At 46.8% G+C, this 18,590-nt stretch overlaps 1 protein-coding gene across 1 annotated transcript; it reads left to right on the plus strand.

The window, feature by feature from the left end:
• The first annotated feature begins 11,851 nt into the window (after nucleotides 1–11,851).
• On the plus strand, nucleotides 11,852–12,117 carry LOC150010204 (NADH dehydrogenase [ubiquinone] 1 beta subcomplex subunit 1). Its single transcript, XM_090279447.1, has one exon. The coding sequence runs from the start codon at nucleotides 11,875–11,877 to the stop codon at nucleotides 12,046–12,048; it is 174 nt and encodes a 57-aa protein (XP_090135573.1). The 5' UTR covers nucleotides 11,852–11,874; the 3' UTR covers nucleotides 12,049–12,117.
• Nucleotides 12,118–18,590: the final 6,473 nt, after the last annotated feature.

An 18,590-nucleotide genomic window follows, 5' to 3' on the forward strand; every position in this document is an offset into this window, starting at 1 on the left:
TGGAAGAGTCCAGAATGATTACTCCCCTGCACCTTCCTCTACAAGGGAACTGAGACACAGAGAACAGAAAGGAATTCTTTAGAATACGCGCAGTGTGTGCCAGAGTCAGTGCGAGAAGCAGAGGGGCAGCGGGGAGTAGAGCTGGACACAGAGACGCCCTCGAGGAATTTGCATTCTAATCAGAACGGGCAGTTCCCCTCTTCGTACAACCTCAAGGGGCACCGTTTTCATAGAACCCAATATAAGTGGTGTCCTTGGAGTTCTTCAAGGCAGTTGCCTGTGGGTGAGGTAGTTTGGGAGAGGCTGTGGACGGGCCATGGTGTGGGGCTCAGAAGAGACAGTAGGTACAGCTGTGCAGGGTGCGATAGCTTGGCCTTACTCAAGAAAGAGCATCACCAGCCCAAGGCCAGAAGGAATGCGGATTGAGGATGGCCTCCACTATGGTGTTCTCTGTGCCCAGCACAAGGCCCGACCTGGGATCAGCTCCCTGTGGGTGAAGGCTTGATGAATGGGCAGTGATGCCCAGGCTCCAGTCTTGCGAGGAGAGTTCAGGCTTGCTCTTGTGCCCAGCCCTCTAACATAGTGAGGCTCACTTGCCTTGGTTCTGTCCCTCTAGCTGGTGGCTCTTCACTCTGGCCACACAGTAGAATCTAAAATCCCCTGGAGAGTTAAAAAACAAAAACAAAAAACGCTGGATGCCAGGGTGCCATCCTCAGGGATTCCACTTAGGTGGGGCCAGTATCACCTCACCAGGTGATTCTTTCATGTCGCGGTGTGAGAGCCACTGCCCTGGAAGTCCTGCTGTTGTCCCATGACGGTGAAAGGATCCAGGTTAAGGATTCTTAATACTGTAGCCCCACAGACAGAATTCCAAGGAGTCTGTGAACTTGAGTGGGAATAAATTACACCTTAATTTCCACTAACCTCCAGCTGAAATTGAGCATTTTCTTCCACTATGACTGTGGGTGTCAAACCACAGTAGTTCCTGTGACTTTGTCACCCATAGAAATCACAGATATTTTCATATCATTTTATGATTGTTGTGGGGTACCTTGGAATATCATTTTGAGTTCATCCCTACTTCAAAATTAAGGTAAGTAAAGATTTACGCCTAGATTTTGTTATTTAATGCATTCATAAGATGCACATGTATCACTTTATTATACTTTTTAAAATATTTTGATTACTAGTATTAAATATGATTGTTTTCATTGAAATTCTATGTATCTTATATGTATTTTAAAACAGCATTCTGAGAAGGGGTGTATAGGCTTCCGCAGATGGCCAGAGGGGTTCCTGACCCGGGTGAAGATGCACCTTCAGAGAAGGCTTGCTCTCTTGTCCTTTGTGACCTTTGGGCAAAGGTCACATCATTCATGGTTAGAGCTACCTGACCTTCCCCTTGGGATGGGCGCCCCTGGCTCACTCACCCCATTTCCCATCTTTTGGTAAAAGTACCCCTTCATCCTCCCTCCTGTTGGTGACCAGCTGGGGCTTCCCTTTCTGTCATGTCAGCCCCTCAGGAGGGGGTGACCCAGAGAAAGGAAAACAAGAGCTTGCACTGGAGGAGAGTGACAGTTCCCCGAGCCTCTGTGGACTGTGGGCTCCAGCTGCCTTCCCACCATTCCACCCGTCCCTGTGATTGGCAGTCAGCAGACGGAGGAAAGGGGCATCCCGTGGATTTCCGCAGATGGCCCTCTAGAGCCCTTCTTCAATGTAGTGGATGCAGGGGCATTGGACCCTAATCCAGACACAGTCCCTGCCCTCAAGAACTCAGAGCCCGGTGAGCAAAGCGGGGCCAAGAACTCAGAGTAGTAAGAGATTACAGCTGTACAAGGTTTGGCGCTGAGGGCAAGTATAGATTTGTAGAGCAAACCAGAAACAAATGAGTTAATTATGCATGCTGCCTCCGCACTCTCACACCCATTCCTAGCTGTCTTGGGTTGCTCGGTGTGCCCACAGCTGTTTAGTGGAACAGGCGGGCAGCGGAGGCTCAGGGAGGCGTTGGAGCAGTCTGCGTCCACTTCCTGGGCTGCTGAGCTCACGATGAGAAGACATCATTTCCAGGCAGCCTGGATGCAAAAGCCTTTGGCCTACTTTCCTTTCAGATTTCAGTGAGGGCGAACACTCTGGGTCACTGGGTCACCGTGGTTTGGTTCTTGTTAAGATCCCGAACCTTTTCTCTGCTTGAGGACTGCCTTGGATGGAGAAGAGGCTAGAGTGTCAGCTGCCAGGTTCACAACAGAGTCCTTGAGGTCCATTCTCCCCTTGCCCTGGTGAACATGTGCCCTGTAAAAGGCAAGCACACCAGTGACCAGCAGGAGAGAGGTGGCAGTGTCACTATGGGGAACTTGTCCTCTTGGTTCCACAACACAAACAAGACTTGGTTAAATAAAAGGAATCATGGTAGCCCTGGCTGGTGTGGCTCTGTGGGTTGAGTGCCGGGCTGAGAACTGAAAGGTCACAGGATCGATTCTCAGTCAGGGCACATGCCTAGGTTGCGAGCCAGGTCCCCAGTTGGGGGCATGTGAGAGGTAACTGATGGATCGATGTATCTCTTGCACATCAATGTTTCTCTCCCTCTCTTTCTCCCTCCCTTCCCCTCGCTCTAAAAATAAATAAATAAAAATCTTAAAAAAAAGGAATCATGGTTGTGGATGGCAGGAGTCCCGGAGGATCATCAAAGAGCTCTGGCAATGTCTGAGCTGCGGGTAAAAGGTCACTGAGGGGAGAGCCTGCATAATACCCTGTCAAATGGCCACCATGTCACCGAGAGTCAGAGGACAGGACCCTCAGTCATGACCTTTTATCCTCATGAGGTCGGTGAACTCTTTCAGACCCTGGTGAAAGCACAGGCACTTTTATCATTTGAATACTGCACCCCATTCTGGAAGTTCTCACCCAAAGTGTGGAAACCCCATGTTTGAAGGAGAAAGAAATAAAGCTAGAGACATGGAATGAATTCCCCACGACCCACTGTACAGCTGGTGGCAGGACCAGGCCCCCAGGTTCCTGCTGCCTTAATCTGTTGCCGTTTACCCTCCAGTCCCCATCTCCCCTGGGAAGGAGGAAGTGGGTTGGAGGGTAGGCTGCACTTCTGGTTCCACACCGTACTGGGGAAACTAGCCGGTAGAGATAAACGCAGGATACCACGTGTACCAAAGGTGGCAGAGGCCTCTAGTTCTCCCCAGGTCTCACCCTCCCTCCGAATTCTTGATTCCAGTGCTGAAGACCACTAGGTTTTCTCCCTGAGGCATGACTTGGGGAAGTTACACAGTCTTCTAGCTTTTACTAGATCCGAGACTCTCTCCTCAAGCAGAGAAGGGTTTCAGGATTTTAACAAGAACCAAACCACGGTGACCACACAATCTCTACCGGACTGAAATCTTAAAGGAAGGTGGGCCAAAAGCTTTCCTTGCCTGGGCTGCCTGGAAATGTCTTCTCAGCATGAGCTGGGCAGCCCAGGACAGACTCCTCTTCCCAGACACCTCTTGGCAATGGTGAAGGGGCTATTAGTGACAAAAGGAACCTACTGGAAATAAGTAGAGGATCACCCACACTCTCCCAACTGCCTCCACCTAAAAACAAGGAGGAAAGGGAGGGGACTGTGCTTTCTAGTGCGCTGATCCCCTCCCAAGGGTAATTCAGGCTACAGGTATCTGAGGTCGAGTTTTAAGAGAGTTGGATTTTCTGAGTCAGATATGCTATTTCCCTTCAGTTGTGTGCCCTGGTTATTGATTCAGAAACTCTGTCATTACAAAGGGTTTGGGGCAAAGCCCTGCGATGCCTGGTGTGGGTGGGGCTCTGTGGTGTCTAGGAGTTTGTGGATTTGGGTACTGTCCCCAGCTTTCACGCTCCAAGGTCTGATTGGTGTCTGTTAAATGCCAGTTCAGCATGGGCCTGTTCAGACCTCTTCTCTGTTTTCTCTCCTTTTCTTCTGTATTGCCTGATTTTAGTCACCACCAACCTATTATTTTATTTTATTTTTCAATTACGGTTCACATTTAATATTATTTTGTATTAGTTTCAAGTGTATAGTGGTTAGATAATCACATGTACTACAAAGTGTTCCTTGATATTTCAAGCACCCAATTGGCACCTTACATAGTTATTACAGTATTATTGACTGTATTCCCTCTGCTGTATGTCTTCAATCTATGTTTGATTTTACAATCAAATTTAAGACTAATTGATGAAAAGTCTGTCTTAGAGAATATTTGAAAAAGGGAATCTAGATAAGAATGGTTTATACTTAGCATGTCCCTTGACTAAACTGGGGTCTTAGCAGAATTTGTTCTCTTACCTTTCTTTTTTTTTTTTTAAGATTTTTATTTATTTATTTTCAGAGAGGGGAAGGGAGGGAGAAAGAGAGTGAGAAAAACATCAACATGTGGTTGCCTCTCTCGTGCCCCCAACTGGGGACCTGGCCCACAACCTAGGCACATGCTCTGACTGGGAATTGAACCGACAACTCTTTGGTTTGCAGGCCAGTACTCAGTCCACTGAGCCACATCAGCCAGGGCTCTCTTATGTTTTCTTAAATCATTAATGCACAGTTCACTTGCCCTAATAAGGGTAAAAGTCCAGCTCCACCCCTGCCAAAATGAGTGAGACTTTTCTGAATTTAGAATTATATTTGGGGGCTCCTTTTGGGCAAAATTTCTCTGGTTTATAAGTGCCTCTGAATACAAAATGGACAGAAAGCAGGAGCTTTTTGACACCCCAGTGAGCTCAGGTACCACGATGAGATTTGCAGGGACAATAACCCTCCCCCCACATAGCTTCTGCCCCTCAGAATTGCAACAGAAAAGAAATTGGAAAGCCACTTAAAAATATATATGTATGTATGTATATATATGTGTGGCTTTTATTTTTATTTTTGGATTCTTTATCATTGCAATAGAAAAATTCTGTTTCTCCTTTTGATAGAAATAAGTAGTTCATCCTTAATGAAGCCCACTTGAAGAAAATGCACCTTTCAAAGGCAAAGATGTTATTTATTATTCCTCATGAACTTCTGAAGATTAAATATGGGACATGCACTACCAATGTGTGATCACCTTTGCATCCTTGAGTGGGAAGAAATTTTTTTTTAAATTTTTATTTGTTTGTTTGTTTATTTGTTTGTTTTTAGAGAGAGGGGAAAGGAGAAAGAGAGGGAGAGAAACATCACTGTGTGGTTGCCTCTCACACGCCCCCAACTGGGGACCTGATGTGCAACCTAGTCATGTGCCCTGACTGGGAATCGAGGGAAGAATTTTTTAATAGCCTCTGTCCTAACTCTTAAGCAAGTGTTGAAGCCAACCCAGGAAACTTCTCAGGGACAGAGTGTCGTTTTGGAGTTAGAGTATTCCTCCAACTACTGGGCTGATGATGCAGATGGCAGTTTGGGAATTACACAATTTCTTCATAACTCACTGGATGTCAGCTAAATGAACACTTTCTGTTCCTGTTTTGTTTAATAAAAATAGAAAAGGAAGCATCCATGAGGTCAGGAGAGGAAAAAAACCCAAACAGCAAATTCTGTTCCATTCGACCCAATTGATGTGCACGATAGTATCAAAGGACATCTCGGAGAGCTCGCTTTTCCTTTTGACCTTGCGTACTTCCTGTACTTGGCCGCCTCTGCTTGTCGTGCTGCCCAGACAGTGCCCCGCTCCTCTGCAGCACTGCCATGACGAGGCTGGTGACAACCCTGGGCTGTGGGTGTCACTCTGTGTGGGCAGGGCACTGAGCTCACAGCAGATCCCGCCATGGCTCTAAGAGGCAGCCGCCCCTACCCACATTGCACAGGCCAGAAAGGAGCTCCGAGGGTCTCAGCAACCTGCCCAGGTCAGGTGGCTGTAGGTGCTAGGTAGAGCGGGACTTAAGACCCAGGTCTGTCTGGTTCCAGAGCCTGTGGCCCTACCATCCACTCTATTATTGCCTCCACTTGTTTTTCTCGCCATTTTTTGTTTGTTTGTTTTTTAGCAGTGTAAGAGTGAGAAAGTCTGGCTTCTAGGAACTCACGATCTAGTTAAGAAGAACAAATAGATAAAAAGCATTTCCTTCTTTGTTAAACGAGGAGACTGGCATTCAGGGGTTCTAACTGGAGCATCAGACCAAATGAGCTGAATTGCAGTTGCTGGAACAGAGAGCACTGTGGGGATTTGAGTTAATTCCAGCCAGAGCTGCATAGGGGGCAGGAGGGGCAGTGGTGGGGAGACATGTGGGAAGTCAGAAGGACCAGGATTCATTTCCCTGAATGCGGGGTAAGGTGTACACAGTGCAATGGCAGCCTCAGCAGCTAATATTTATTTGAGGTTTACCTAGGCTAGGTTTTAAGTGCTTTACAGGTTTCGATGCATCAAATCCACCTTACACATCCCTCAGATTAGGTACTACTGCTCTGCCTGTTTTTTGTATGAGGAATAGAGACATAGGGAGGGTGTTAGAGGGCTCGCCGGGCTAATCCCGTAGCTAGTACTTGGGGTGCAGGGATTTGAACCTGGGCAGGCTGGCTCCAAGCCCAAACTTACTACACAAAGGACAGGACAGGTTACACTATGTCCTCTTGTAGACCACCATTACATTATCAAAACAGTCATCATTGCCTACTGTCTGTTTTCCCCACCAGACTGTGCCTCTGGGAGGGCAAAGATGTTTATCTCCATCTCAGAGGTCATTCTAGCACCTTGCACAGAGAAGTCACTTGGAAGTTTTAAAAATGGACAAACAGCATTGCAGGGAAGCAGAGGATTCCTTTTCAGGAGCAAGCCCATTAGTTCCCTGTGGTCCGCCATTCAATAGCTGGTGAATATGAGCAAATCTCCTCACTTCCTCTTCACCTCAGCTTCCTCATCAGCAAAGAGAGGATGGTAACAGTGGTGAAATTTTAGAAAACAGTCTGGCAATTCCTCACAGAGTTCAATGTAGAGTTATCATCTGACCTGGCAATTCTACTCCTGAGTATTTACCCTAGAGAACTGAAAATATAGTATATGTTCACACAGAGATTGTATGTGCATGTTCATAGCAGCATTACCATAACAGTCAAAACATGGAAACAACCCAAATGCCCATCACCGGATGAATGGATAAACAAATGAGGTATATCCATACTTGCTAAGTAAAGAAGCCAGTCACAAAGACCACATATTGTATGATTCAATTTACATGAAATGTCCAGAATAGACAAGTCCATGGAGGCAGACATGGATTAGTGGTCCCCAGGGCCAGGTGGGGGGAGGAATGGGGAGTGTTGGAGAGGGGGAGAATTAACCCTCGGCCCTATTTTAGTTCTTATGGCTGGACTATTTACAAAGTAATAAAATTGGCACAGGCTAGGTTAACAAGAGAAAAACCAAGTTAATATGTGCACACAGGAGAATCCCAGTATAGTAATCAGATCATAAAATGAGGCTGAAAGAAATAATCAAGCTAGGCATCTTTTAATTCTTTTTAGACAAAGAAACAATGAATTTGTGAGAAATAGAACAAAGAAAGTTAGTACTCATTAGCAAGGACTCTAAACAAGATTTGGGCTTGGGTGGTAAATCAGTGAAGAAGCTGCAAGGTTAGTTTACACAGGCTTTTTCATCTCTGGGGTTTATATCTCTTGCGATAAAGTTGTCCCTCAGCCTTCAGGAGCAGGGAGGGCTCCCATCACGTGGAGATTTATGTCCTGCACTTAGAGAGACTGAGGAGCGTCAGGGAACTCTTTCTGCTCCTGCTGCTTCTCAAGTGATTTTAATATTAAATAATTAATATGCCATTGTGAGATACCTTACAAGAGTGACTACTAATGGGTACAGGTTTCCTTTTGGGAGTGACCCAAATGTTCTGGAATTAGATACTAGTGGCGAGGGTTACTAAAACACTAAAACGCCCCCACTGAAATGTATGCTTTAAAATGGTGAATATTATGTCATGTAAATTATATCTAAAAAAACAGAATGCAAGTGAAAACAGTATGTTAAGTTCTGCATAAATTTAGGTTAGCTACTTATTTACATTTTGTAGAGGATTTTGGAGGTCTGGGCATAGTGTCAAGAACAAGGGGTTTTTTGGCCCCTGATCTTGTTCAGACGTCGATGCTAAAAAGAAAGGCAAGGAGGAGGGAGGAGACACTTAGGTCTGAGGATCCCAGTGTTTGTGGCTCCACAGGCTAATGTGTGGGGGGTAGGGCAGAGCACTTGGGCTGGGAACCAGCCAGCTCTAGACTTGCTTGGCCTAACATTCCAGAATTCTCCCTGCACTTTGCCTTCATCCACTCTGCCACCATCCGTTTATAAGCCACTGTTAATTTGTGTCTGAGCTACTGCAATTGTCTCTCAAGTGCTTCATTCATTCCTGAAATACTGACTGAACACCTCCTAGTGCTGGGCACTGTTCTGGGTACTGGGGATCAGCAGTGAACAAAGCACAATCCCAGCTCTCATGGAGCTGACATTCCAGCAGAGTCAGGCAATAAACAGATAAATAGGCAAACTGTTTGATGTGTTAGAAAATGGTAAGTACTCTGGAGATAAATAAAACAGAGGAATGAGGTAGTGAATGCTGGTTAAGGAGTTGCAATTATAAATTTGGAGGTGGAGACGGCCTCATTGAGAGGGTGTAATTTGAGCAAGGATTAACAGATGAGGAGGTGAACCATGTGGCTATCTGGGGGAAAAGTGTTCTAGGGAGAGGGAATAGCCATTGCAAAGGACTCAAGGTGACTCGCCTGGAGTGGTCCTGTTTGTGGAAAAGCCAGGAGGTCAGTGTGGGAAAGAGGGAAGATATGAGATCAAAGAGGTAAGGAGAGGGGACACCCCCTAGGGTCTTAAAGTCATTTATTCTTTCTTTGGAAAACCTTCCAGTGACTTCTAGCTCCTTCTCACCTACAAGGTTCCACATGGTGTAACCCACTGCCTCTCAGACATCAGTGCCTCCTGTTGTCCCCTTACTGCTTTGCGAAGTTCTTTCCCACCACAGGACCTTTTCCCTTGCTGGTCCCTTCTTCTCCTGGTTGGCAAGTTATTGTCATTCTAATCTCAAACTTCACCTTTTCTGTGGACCCTATGTAAAGTAGCCCCTGCCCCTAATTATCCCATCACTGGTTTCATTTTCTTCTTGCTTTATGACTACCTAAAATGCCCTTGTTTGTTTTACATGTGTTTGCCCCCCTAGAAAGGAAGCCCATGAGGTCAGCGCTGTCCTCTGGGTCATTTACCTGGTATCCCTGGAGCCTTCCTCAGTAATTATTTATTGAACGCACAGATGAATTTGATGACCTCAACCTTCTGCAAATTCCTCTGATTGAAGGGGTGGCTTCTGGGTGTCAACAAAGCTAAGCTTTCCGGAGGGGCTTATCACCGCACTATCCAGCACCTTTGCCCTAGGAGAAGACTATGTGCACCTTGGGCTGGGACCCAGAATTCTTTCCCTCTGTCTCTGTTAAAGAGAATGCTTTATGTCCTCCTCCGTATGTTTGCCCTCAGGACTTCCAAGGTCCTATCTGCTTTCCTCCTAATCTCACTTCAGCTGGCCAGCTCTCTGAAAACAGGGGGCAGGAGGAACTTCTGAAATGACTTATGTCTAAGATCTGAGAGTACATCAGGGACTATCTGGTCAAAAGAGTCTAGAAAATTCATGTTACAGATGGAGACACTGTGGCCTATAGTAGGGAATGAATGTGTCCAGGAGAATTGGTGGAAGACCCTAGGTAGAAGACAGTGAGGTCTAACTCTGGGTGTTTATTAAAACCTTTAAAATACACGGCGGTGCCCCGGGTGGACTCAGCGCTCCACCAGGGACGACCAGGCCCTAGGGGTAAGTTCGAAAATGGTGGAGGGGAAGAAGGAGGGGCTCTGCATGGTGGGAGGCTGGCCACCAGGGCGGGGGAGGCAGGAAGGGAAAAAAAAAAAACCTTTAAAATTATGTGTATAATTTTATGGTTCTGTCATTTTTCTGAGACGAGGATTCATCAATGTCTTAGGGGTATATGTAATGGCCTTGGGAGTTAAGAACTTCGAGGGACATGAACTCCTTTGAGAAAATCATAAATGAACCCCTTGGGGTGTTACCTTACTATTCTCCTTATAAAGAGCAGTGCCAGGCTCATAGCCCATGCCCCCAACTATCTATTGAATGAGTGAATAAATGAATGAATAAGGAGTGAATAAATAGATTAATGGGTTGATAGGTGAAAACATCTTTTCCATTTAATTTCAGTGCTTTTTTTTTTTACCAAGCCACAAATGTAAGAAATTAACTCTTGCCCAAAAAGGACTGAGGACCTTGGATTCTCATCACCTCATCCTGGACTGCCCCACCCCTCCAGGATGATCCTGGGGGCTGGCTGCCTATCTGTGCCTTTGGGGTTGGGCAGACCTTGAGAAATAATCTCTGAGCCCTCTGTTTGACCAGACTGTCAGCTAATCTGAAGATGGTCCCATTGTATGCAAAAGACTCAAACTGTCCCTGACTTTGCCAGGTATTAAGAAACCCAACCTCCTGCTCAGTTTGTCTTTGGTAGCAGCTCCAACTGGGACAGGGACAGGGACTGGGACAGGAGCCAGAGAGGTGAGTGCCTAGAGGTCCAAAGTTTCCTTCCTTTCCCTCGCATAGGCTAGTGATTCTCCCGAGGGGTCGAGGGGTCGTTTGGTTTGGGACACAATAAGGTCCATTAAAAAAAAAAATCACCAGGCCAATCCTTGTGTTTTAGACCTCAGTCATATTGGCCCAGAAATACCCAGACCAAGGGTCTGGGAACAGTTGAGAGAAGGAGAGTTGGACTCAAGGCTGGGAAGGCTGAGAGGTGGAGAGTGTGTGGTGCCAGGGCAGCCTTGCTCTGAGAAATCACCCGGAGACCACTGTGGGATCTGGCAACAGGTTTATTGAGGGAAAAAAGGGAAGCGGGTGCAGGGGAGAGGTAGCTACCAGACCTACTCAAGGGCCCCTAGGAGCAAGGGGAAAGGGGAGCAAGAAAACAGGGGAATGGGGATGGGGACTCCTTGTCCTCCTCATGGGCCCGTAGGAGTCCCATTCGCATTTCTGCGGGCACATTTTTTCTGTCAGCCACACATTTCGGTGAGGGTGAGTTTGCTTATCAGCATTTTCGGTAGGCCATTTACATCTCATTGCTTCCCTCCCCACAGCAGGTTAGTTAACGTTGGGCTAGGTCCATTACCATTTCCCCTGGGAACGGGTTCAGTCTATCAGCATATCCTTTGAGAACCGCTAAATCCTGGGCCAGGGTGATTAGCATATACCAGAAGTCCAGGTGTGCATTCTAGCTGCTTCCATGTTCTGACCCGTGGGGGCTGGAGGCTGGGGGTTGGAGACCGCAAACTTGGTTTCACTGTCAGTGCCCCTATTGTAAGAAGGGCTTTGGACTATGACTTTTGTTAGGAACTCTGAGACCTTCCTGCATTATCTCACAATGGCTGCTGGGAAAGAGCACTGGACTTGAAGTCTGGTCTTATCCCAGCTACTTTAAGCTGAAAAAGCTGGGTCTTTGGAGACAGAGGGGTCTCTCTCTCTCTGCCTGGCACCTGACTTAGGACAACATGCTTCACATTCTGAGCCTTGGATTCCTCTTCTGTAAGATGGGGACCCTGACTCATTTTGATCCCCACCACCCTGTTAGCGCCTTGCCCTGGATTTGGTGACAAGCTTAGGAGAAGGGCATGTCCCATGTCCCACTGGATTTCCCTGAGGGCAGTGGATGTCCTTCATTGCTCCGGAATCAGGCCGGGCCCTTTTCCTATGCTAATGTTACAGAGCAGGGTACCCAAGAAGATGGGAGGGGCTTTCACAGTAGAACGGTGACAAAAAGCTTACGGGGCAGCTGCAGACAGGCATTTAAAAATAAGGAGGCAGTGGGGTCATTTCTGGCACTGAGACGGCAGGATGAATTTAATTCAGATTGTGCGTGACCACTGGGTACATGTACTTGTCCCTATGGGATTTGTCATTGGATATTACCTAGACAAAAAGAATGATGAAAAGCTAATTGCCTTCTGGAATAAGAGTTTGTTATTTAAAAGGGAGTTGAAACCCAATGAAGAAGTCACCTGGAAGTAAAGGCTGTGTCTGAAATACAGAATGTTCACATTATGAGAAAAATAAAAACATTTGACTACTTTAAAAAAAAAAAAAAAAAGGAGGCAGCCATTAATGAGGCGAAAGGCCACACAGTTTGCAAAGAGGCTGGGAAATCCACAAGGTTTGCAATGCGGTAGGAGGGGAGAACCACATGGTTCTGCATTAAGAGCGGGAGAGTACCACAGCACAAGCAAAACCTCCCCCATCGGACTCAAATGATTGGCAGCTGCTGGTAAAACTGAACTGTGTCTGGGAAGTAGGGAAACAGAATCTCTGACTTTTCTGTTCTAAAACTGGCCTGGTTTGGCAGGGGGAGGCAGAACTATGTGTCTTTGGGTGTTTTAAAGAAAATAAGACTTAACAGCAGAAATTCGCCCTTAATCTAAATCTGTATAATCTTTAAAAAAACAATTTCCTCCCTTTTCACCAAACTCTGGTATTGAGAATTATGCCTTTTTGGCAACGGGCCATCAAGCCCATCATAACTGAACAGCCCGTGGGTTCTGTTTCAGTTGGGGCAGCCGATGGGTTCTGTTACATTCATGTTGAGCCTCCTGCTTTGCACTTACTCTGCGGAACCTCTCCCCCCCAGAGCTTTCAGCCCTTCTACTGCCTCATTTTCTCCTCTGCCCCCTTTCCCAGTTGCCTCTCACAGTACTCATCACAGAGTCTCTTTAGACAAAGAAGGTGAAGAATTCCATGCCAGTCCCTTCTTTTAATGACTTCTCCAGGCTCCTTGGTGATTCCATGGCACCGAGGAAATGACACAGAGGTGCGGGGCGAGCTGACGGCAGAGAGCAGAAAGCTAGCTCTACTCCTCATGTTTGGGTTCCACAAAGGCAGCTGGTTCATGAAGTGGGTTGAGCAAAATTAGTGATTCTTAAGACAGCCACAGAATTCCCTTCTCATCTACTGGTCAGAGGCTGGGTGCAGGCCGGAGAGAGGGGGCGTTGCAGTAGCGATGGAATGATATGATACCAGAGGACGTTTCTTGTATCCTCCTTATTTCAGAGAAAGCTTTCTGGATTTTTTTTAAGGCTCCAGGTGATCCCAATGTGCAGCCAGGTTTGAGAAGTAGGAGGCTACAGCAAGGGAGCTGTAAGCCTGGGCTCCCGCAGGACCACCTGGCCTACATAAAGAATGAGCAGACACAGCGAGTGTGGAGAGCTGTGGAGTCAGGAGCCAGGTGACCGGGTCCTAATCTCCTCCTCCTCTGAATCTCTGTGAGCCTTGGCCATGGCGCAACCCTCTGGGGGGCTCAGCTGCAGACTGGCACGTGGAGGGGCTGGGCCCAAACCTCGGTTAATGTCAGGATCACCGGGGAACTTACAAAAAAGTATACAGTGGTGCTTCGGCACCCGTCATTAATTCATTCCGGAAATCCTGACGAGTGCCAAAACTGACGAATACCGAAAAAATTTTTCCCACACGAAATTTCCTCTTGTGGGGCAGCATTGGGAATCATACAGGTTCTAGCAAGTGTGACAAGTCCTGAGCAAGTACCAAGTGCTGAAACATTTTTTTCTTGTCAAAATGGGACTAGGACCAGGTTTGAAGAGGTCTGAAGCTGGCAAGTACTGAGGTATGACTGTATAGACGCCTAGGGCCTGATTTAGGAGGTCTGAGCCTGCTTCTGGAATCTTGTTTATTTATTTTTTTAAAAGATTTTGTTTATTTGTTTTTAGAAAGAGGGGAAGGGAGAGAGAAAGAGAGGGAGAGAAACATTGATTGGCTGACCCTCGCATGCACCCCAACCAGGGACCAAACTCGCAACCCAGGCATGTGCCCTGACAGGAATCTAACCGGTGACCCTTCGCTTTGTGGGATGATGCCACACAGTCAGGGCTTGTTTATCACCTCCCCCCGCCCCCACCCCCTGCGTTCCTCAGCCAAATTTAGGGACTTCTAACTTGAGCTAGCATGCACCAGAAGGCATTTGTTTGTTAAATACTGATTGATGGGTCTACCCCCAGAATTTCTGCTTCTATAGATCTGGGTTGGGACCCTGGAATTCACGTTTCTAATAAGTTTCCAGGCAGAGCTAATTTTGCTGACCTAAACCATACTTGACCCATATCAGAGCAAGGGGATTCAACCTTGGCTGCGTAGTAGAATCCACTTTGGAGCTCTTTCTACTGTTGACTCACAGGCTATACTAATCCAATCCATCTCTGGGGTGGGACCAGGCATTAGAATTTTCTTTCCAATATTGCTTCATGAAAACGTTCAAATATATAGCAAAATTCAAAGAGCTCTACAGTGAATGGCCAAATACTCACCACCTAGATTCTGCCATGGCCATCTGACTTTTCTTGAGTCACCCAGTCCTCTAACATCAGGGTTTCTTACAGCTGTAGCTCCCCAGGGTTCAGTCAAGTTTGAGAACCAGGTGCTCGTGTTTCTGGGCTTCTCCTGTGATAGGCTGTTTCTGGCTGTGGTTTACAGAATCTCTGCAGCTGCTCCTTATCCCCACCTCCTGGGCTTTGGCAAGAAAAAAAAAACATGCATTTCTTCAGCACCTACCGAGTACCTACCATTGGGGAACCCTTTTCCTTTAGCTGACTCTAGTGGGAGATTTCATTTTCTGAAATGTTCCAAAGTCAGAAATTCAAACCAAATTGTTTAGTGTACTTAGTATGTAGCCCTGTGCTGGTGGAGAGGCTCCTGCTGTCCTCCCCTCACCTGGACCTGACTGGATCTAGATGTGACTTGTCATGGATCCCCTAGCTAATAAAGACAAGGAGGGGATGAAGCTTCCAGAGAGGGTTCCTGATTCACTGACTCCAGGGTACTGACCAGGTTGTCGTGAGACCTGTGCCTGACCTCAGAGCTCAAGGCTCTGTGGGGGCAAGTACACTGCCCTTCAAAATGTAGTGTAATCCTATGTGGTAAGTGCTCTGCCAAGTTCCCCAACGGAAGCTAGCCCTGGAGGGGAAAACAATAAAGAATTCTGCTGTGTGGAAGCTTCCAGAAGGGCAAATTTGACCAGTAACCATCACTCCTATCATACCACCGGGCACACAGCTGGTCCTGTGGGGCCTAAGAGTGTAGAGGAAGACGGAGAACCCACAGCTTGCCCTAGGCTGCCTGAGACCTGGAGCTTCCAGCTGGGCTGTGCACCTTTGTTTTTTATTTTACGTTAAGTTTCTGGCAGCTGAGATAGGGGTTTTACGAGAGAATGGTGTTTTATGGGAGAGACCATCTTGGTGGGGTAGGGTAAGTGAATGTACATTCTTTTATTTCTAAGGAAGCAGTGGAAAACATAGTTAATGAGAAAATCCAAGCCACGGTTCCCCTTCTAGGCTCCTTTCCCACCCTGTTTGGAGTGAGAAGTGGAGGGGAGAAAGAAGGTCCAGAGAGGCCAGCTCACACGGTAACACAGGCCTGACCTCCCAGCAGGAGGGGAGTCTGGGATTTCCTGGTAGGCAGTAGGGTTATGGAGTACATTCTGAAATGAAGGGGATTTCCCTTAGTTGCCAATGAAATCAGAAGAGTTGCCATTTAGAAATACAACTTTGTGTGGAGGTAGTTTCAGCTCTGCTGGTGACAACTTGGGAGCTGGGACTTCCTCAAACACTTTACTACAGTCATTTTGAAAATGTAGAATTCTTTTGGGCCCCTCTGACTTGAGTCCCTTTTGCTGGGGCTTTTTAGTGTAGCTCACTTTTATGTCTTCCAAGGTATTCTTTCATTTTATTGAAATGGTTTGCTGATGTTCCTTGGGACTTTAAGGGCCAATAGGACCTTGATCTTTATGGTGATCCGAGTTGGTTGGTTGCCCCCTGGCCCCCTGGTGCTCCTGGCGCAGGCCCTGAGTGGGGCTCCAAAGTCATCGTTGAGTCAACGAACACACCTATTTTCCACAACTCCAAAAAGAAAAAGGTGAAGGTCCCACAATGGGGAAATAATTTGTAATTCTGGCACAGGAAGCAGGCTAGAATAGCAGGGAGCCTTTTGAAAAGCTAATTATGAAGACTGGGCAGAAATATATAAAAATGTAAATGGTAGGAAAATATTATTTGGTAGGTATGTTGGGATTGCTGCTGCTATTTGAAAGCATGATGTGTATATATGTTGTAGTTTGGAACCAGAGGAAGAGACAAATGGAAATCATTGTGCTAAGGCAATGAGGTTATGGGCAGGGACTATTCAAGGTTTTTCTTACATTTTAACTGTTACATCCTCATTACAAGCTAAAAACCCAACCTCTGCAGCACTGTTCCATGAGAGATATAACCAGGACTTAGGTGGCTGAAGTCCTTTGTTTGTCCTGGATAGATGAAGCTCTTCATGACCAGGACCCATTTTGTTCCTGCCTCTCACCCGGCCCCACACCTAGCACATAGTAAGTACTCAATAAATACTTGCTGAACAATTGCTCAATGGCTAGCTTACGCCTAAGGTTTAGCTCTATTTTGAAGATACTCATGGTATTTTGATAAGGGGACACAAAGCATTGGGAAAAGAATCAAATCTGATCTACAAACCACCAACCAAAGGAAAAGTTTAAGTACTGTGACCTCTTGTCTTAATAGTACATAAGTTGGTTCCTTTTAATTAAAGTGGTTTAGTAAATGTATAACCAAATAATTTAATTTTTACCTCTAAGCCTTTTTTGTGTGTAAGTCAAATATAAAAGGAAGTGAAAGCCCTTTGTCTACATGAGACCCCATTCTGGGTTCAGAGTCCAGCGAGGGTGATAAAGGCCACACTTGGGAGGAAGCTGCCACTTGACAGCCCCTTTGACCTGGAACTGAGCGTTCATAACTGCAGATTGATTTCCCTCTTGCTCAAAATGTGGGCCTCTTTGGAGCTGGGAGGGGGGCATTCGCTGCCATCTTTCCCTTCCTGGGGTCCTCTGCCAGCCTCACCAGGGCCTCACTGCCAGCATATGGAATGACTTGGCTTGTGGGCAAAGGAGCGAGTGGGGTGTTTTGGTTTGGTTTGGCATTTGCTAACTGGTGCAGGTCCTGCCTCCGAATATTCCCTCACTAATACCCTGTGTCTGAAATACCTCCGCTGGCTCCTCCTTGAAAGCAGGGTTTTGAAGGCTCCTGCTCAGGCACAGATCTGGAAGGGGAATTTCTCTGGACCGTTTCTCCAATGAAAACACAGCCATGGGTGACTCAACTTGGAGGGAGATTAAGCACAGAAACAAGCTGGGAGGTAACTGTCCTTAGCAAGGGAGGCTCAGAGCAATCAGTCTTTTCTGGAGTATGTACCTGGATTAACATTAATTCATGTATCTAGCCAGTTCATCACTCAACTAACAAGACCTGAAAGAATGGAATAAATCACAGTGAATAGTTGACTTCTTACTTCTTATCCATCTTTCCAAGATGTGCACTGAGTCCTTTGCTCAGTATTATGCAGCTAAATACAATAATGCTAATTAATGCTGTTTACTACTAGAGGACTCTCTTAATACCCATAACATCCTTGCGAAGGAGGTTATTACTCCATTTTAACAAGTGCAGAAACCAGGGTACAGGAAGGTTAAAGGGTTTCCGAGGGAGCAGATGTCAGAGCAGAGATGAGAACACAAGACAGCTCCTGTCAATTGTGTTCCCAGCCCCCACGCGGTATACGTACAGTAAGTGTAGGGTGCAGCTATGTCTGGTCCCCCAAAATGTACTAGAGCCTGCTGTGTGCCAGGCACATACAGCCCTCATGGAGATCCCATGATGGTGTCATGGCACCAGGACGGTCTGGAGACAAGCCAAAGTGCGGAAAGTGTTGGGATAGCCAGGAGTAGGACATCCAGAGGACAGTGGGCCCAGACAGGAAGTGGCCTTGCTTCTCGTCTCCCCTTGCTTGCGAAGGGCAGTCAGGGGTGAGCCTAACCTCATCCTTTGTGGCTACTCTGAGGTCATGATCATCCTCCATGGGTGACTAAAGCAAGAGGTCAGGTGTCTCCAAGGCCTGTTATCTCCAGGATGTGGACCTCTCTCTGCAGGGTCTTGGCTTGCACACCCATTATGAGTTTCCCCCATCTCTGCTTCACACACACCCACCACAGAATAGGAGATGCTGCCGATGAATCCTACCAGAGAAGTTCCTCCCAAGATTTTGAGGCCAGGAGTAGGGGTCGTAGATCAAAATTTCTGCCAGGGAGAGACTGTGCTTGGTTGGCTTCAGGGCTGTGCCTTTGGAGAGTCAGTAGGAGTGTGACATGACCTGGCTTGTGTTGTAACAAGCTGACTCTGGCAGCTGCCTGGGGACAGCATTGGCAGGGCCTGAGTTGGGACTCTTTCGCTAATAGAACCCACCTTGGGTTGGGAACGTCTCTTTGTCCTGCTCCCCTGGAGCTCAGCCTCAGCGGATCAGACTCTATCCTTAGTTTCCTTAGCAGTGCAATCCTCGGTGCACCGTGAGGGATTAAATGTATTAATGGGCGGTGCCTAGAGCCCTGCCTGCTCATACTTACAAGTGAACAATTATTGATATAATCACACCTGGGCTTATTAATAGAGATGAACCTGTGGGTTGTGGATACTTAGGTCAACCTGGTCAAGTTGTGT

The sequence above is a fragment of the Furipterus horrens genome, unplaced genomic scaffold (genome assembly GCF_987537825.1).
Source record: "Furipterus horrens unplaced genomic scaffold, mFurHor1.1.pri manual_scaffold_5, whole genome shotgun sequence".
NCBI lineage: Eukaryota > Metazoa > Chordata > Mammalia > Chiroptera > Furipteridae > Furipterus > Furipterus horrens.

Coding starts and splice junctions, on each gene's coding strand:
- LOC150010204 (XM_090279447.1), top strand. CDS start 11,875: ATGAATTTAATTCAGATTGTGCGTGACCACTGGGTACATGTACTTGTC.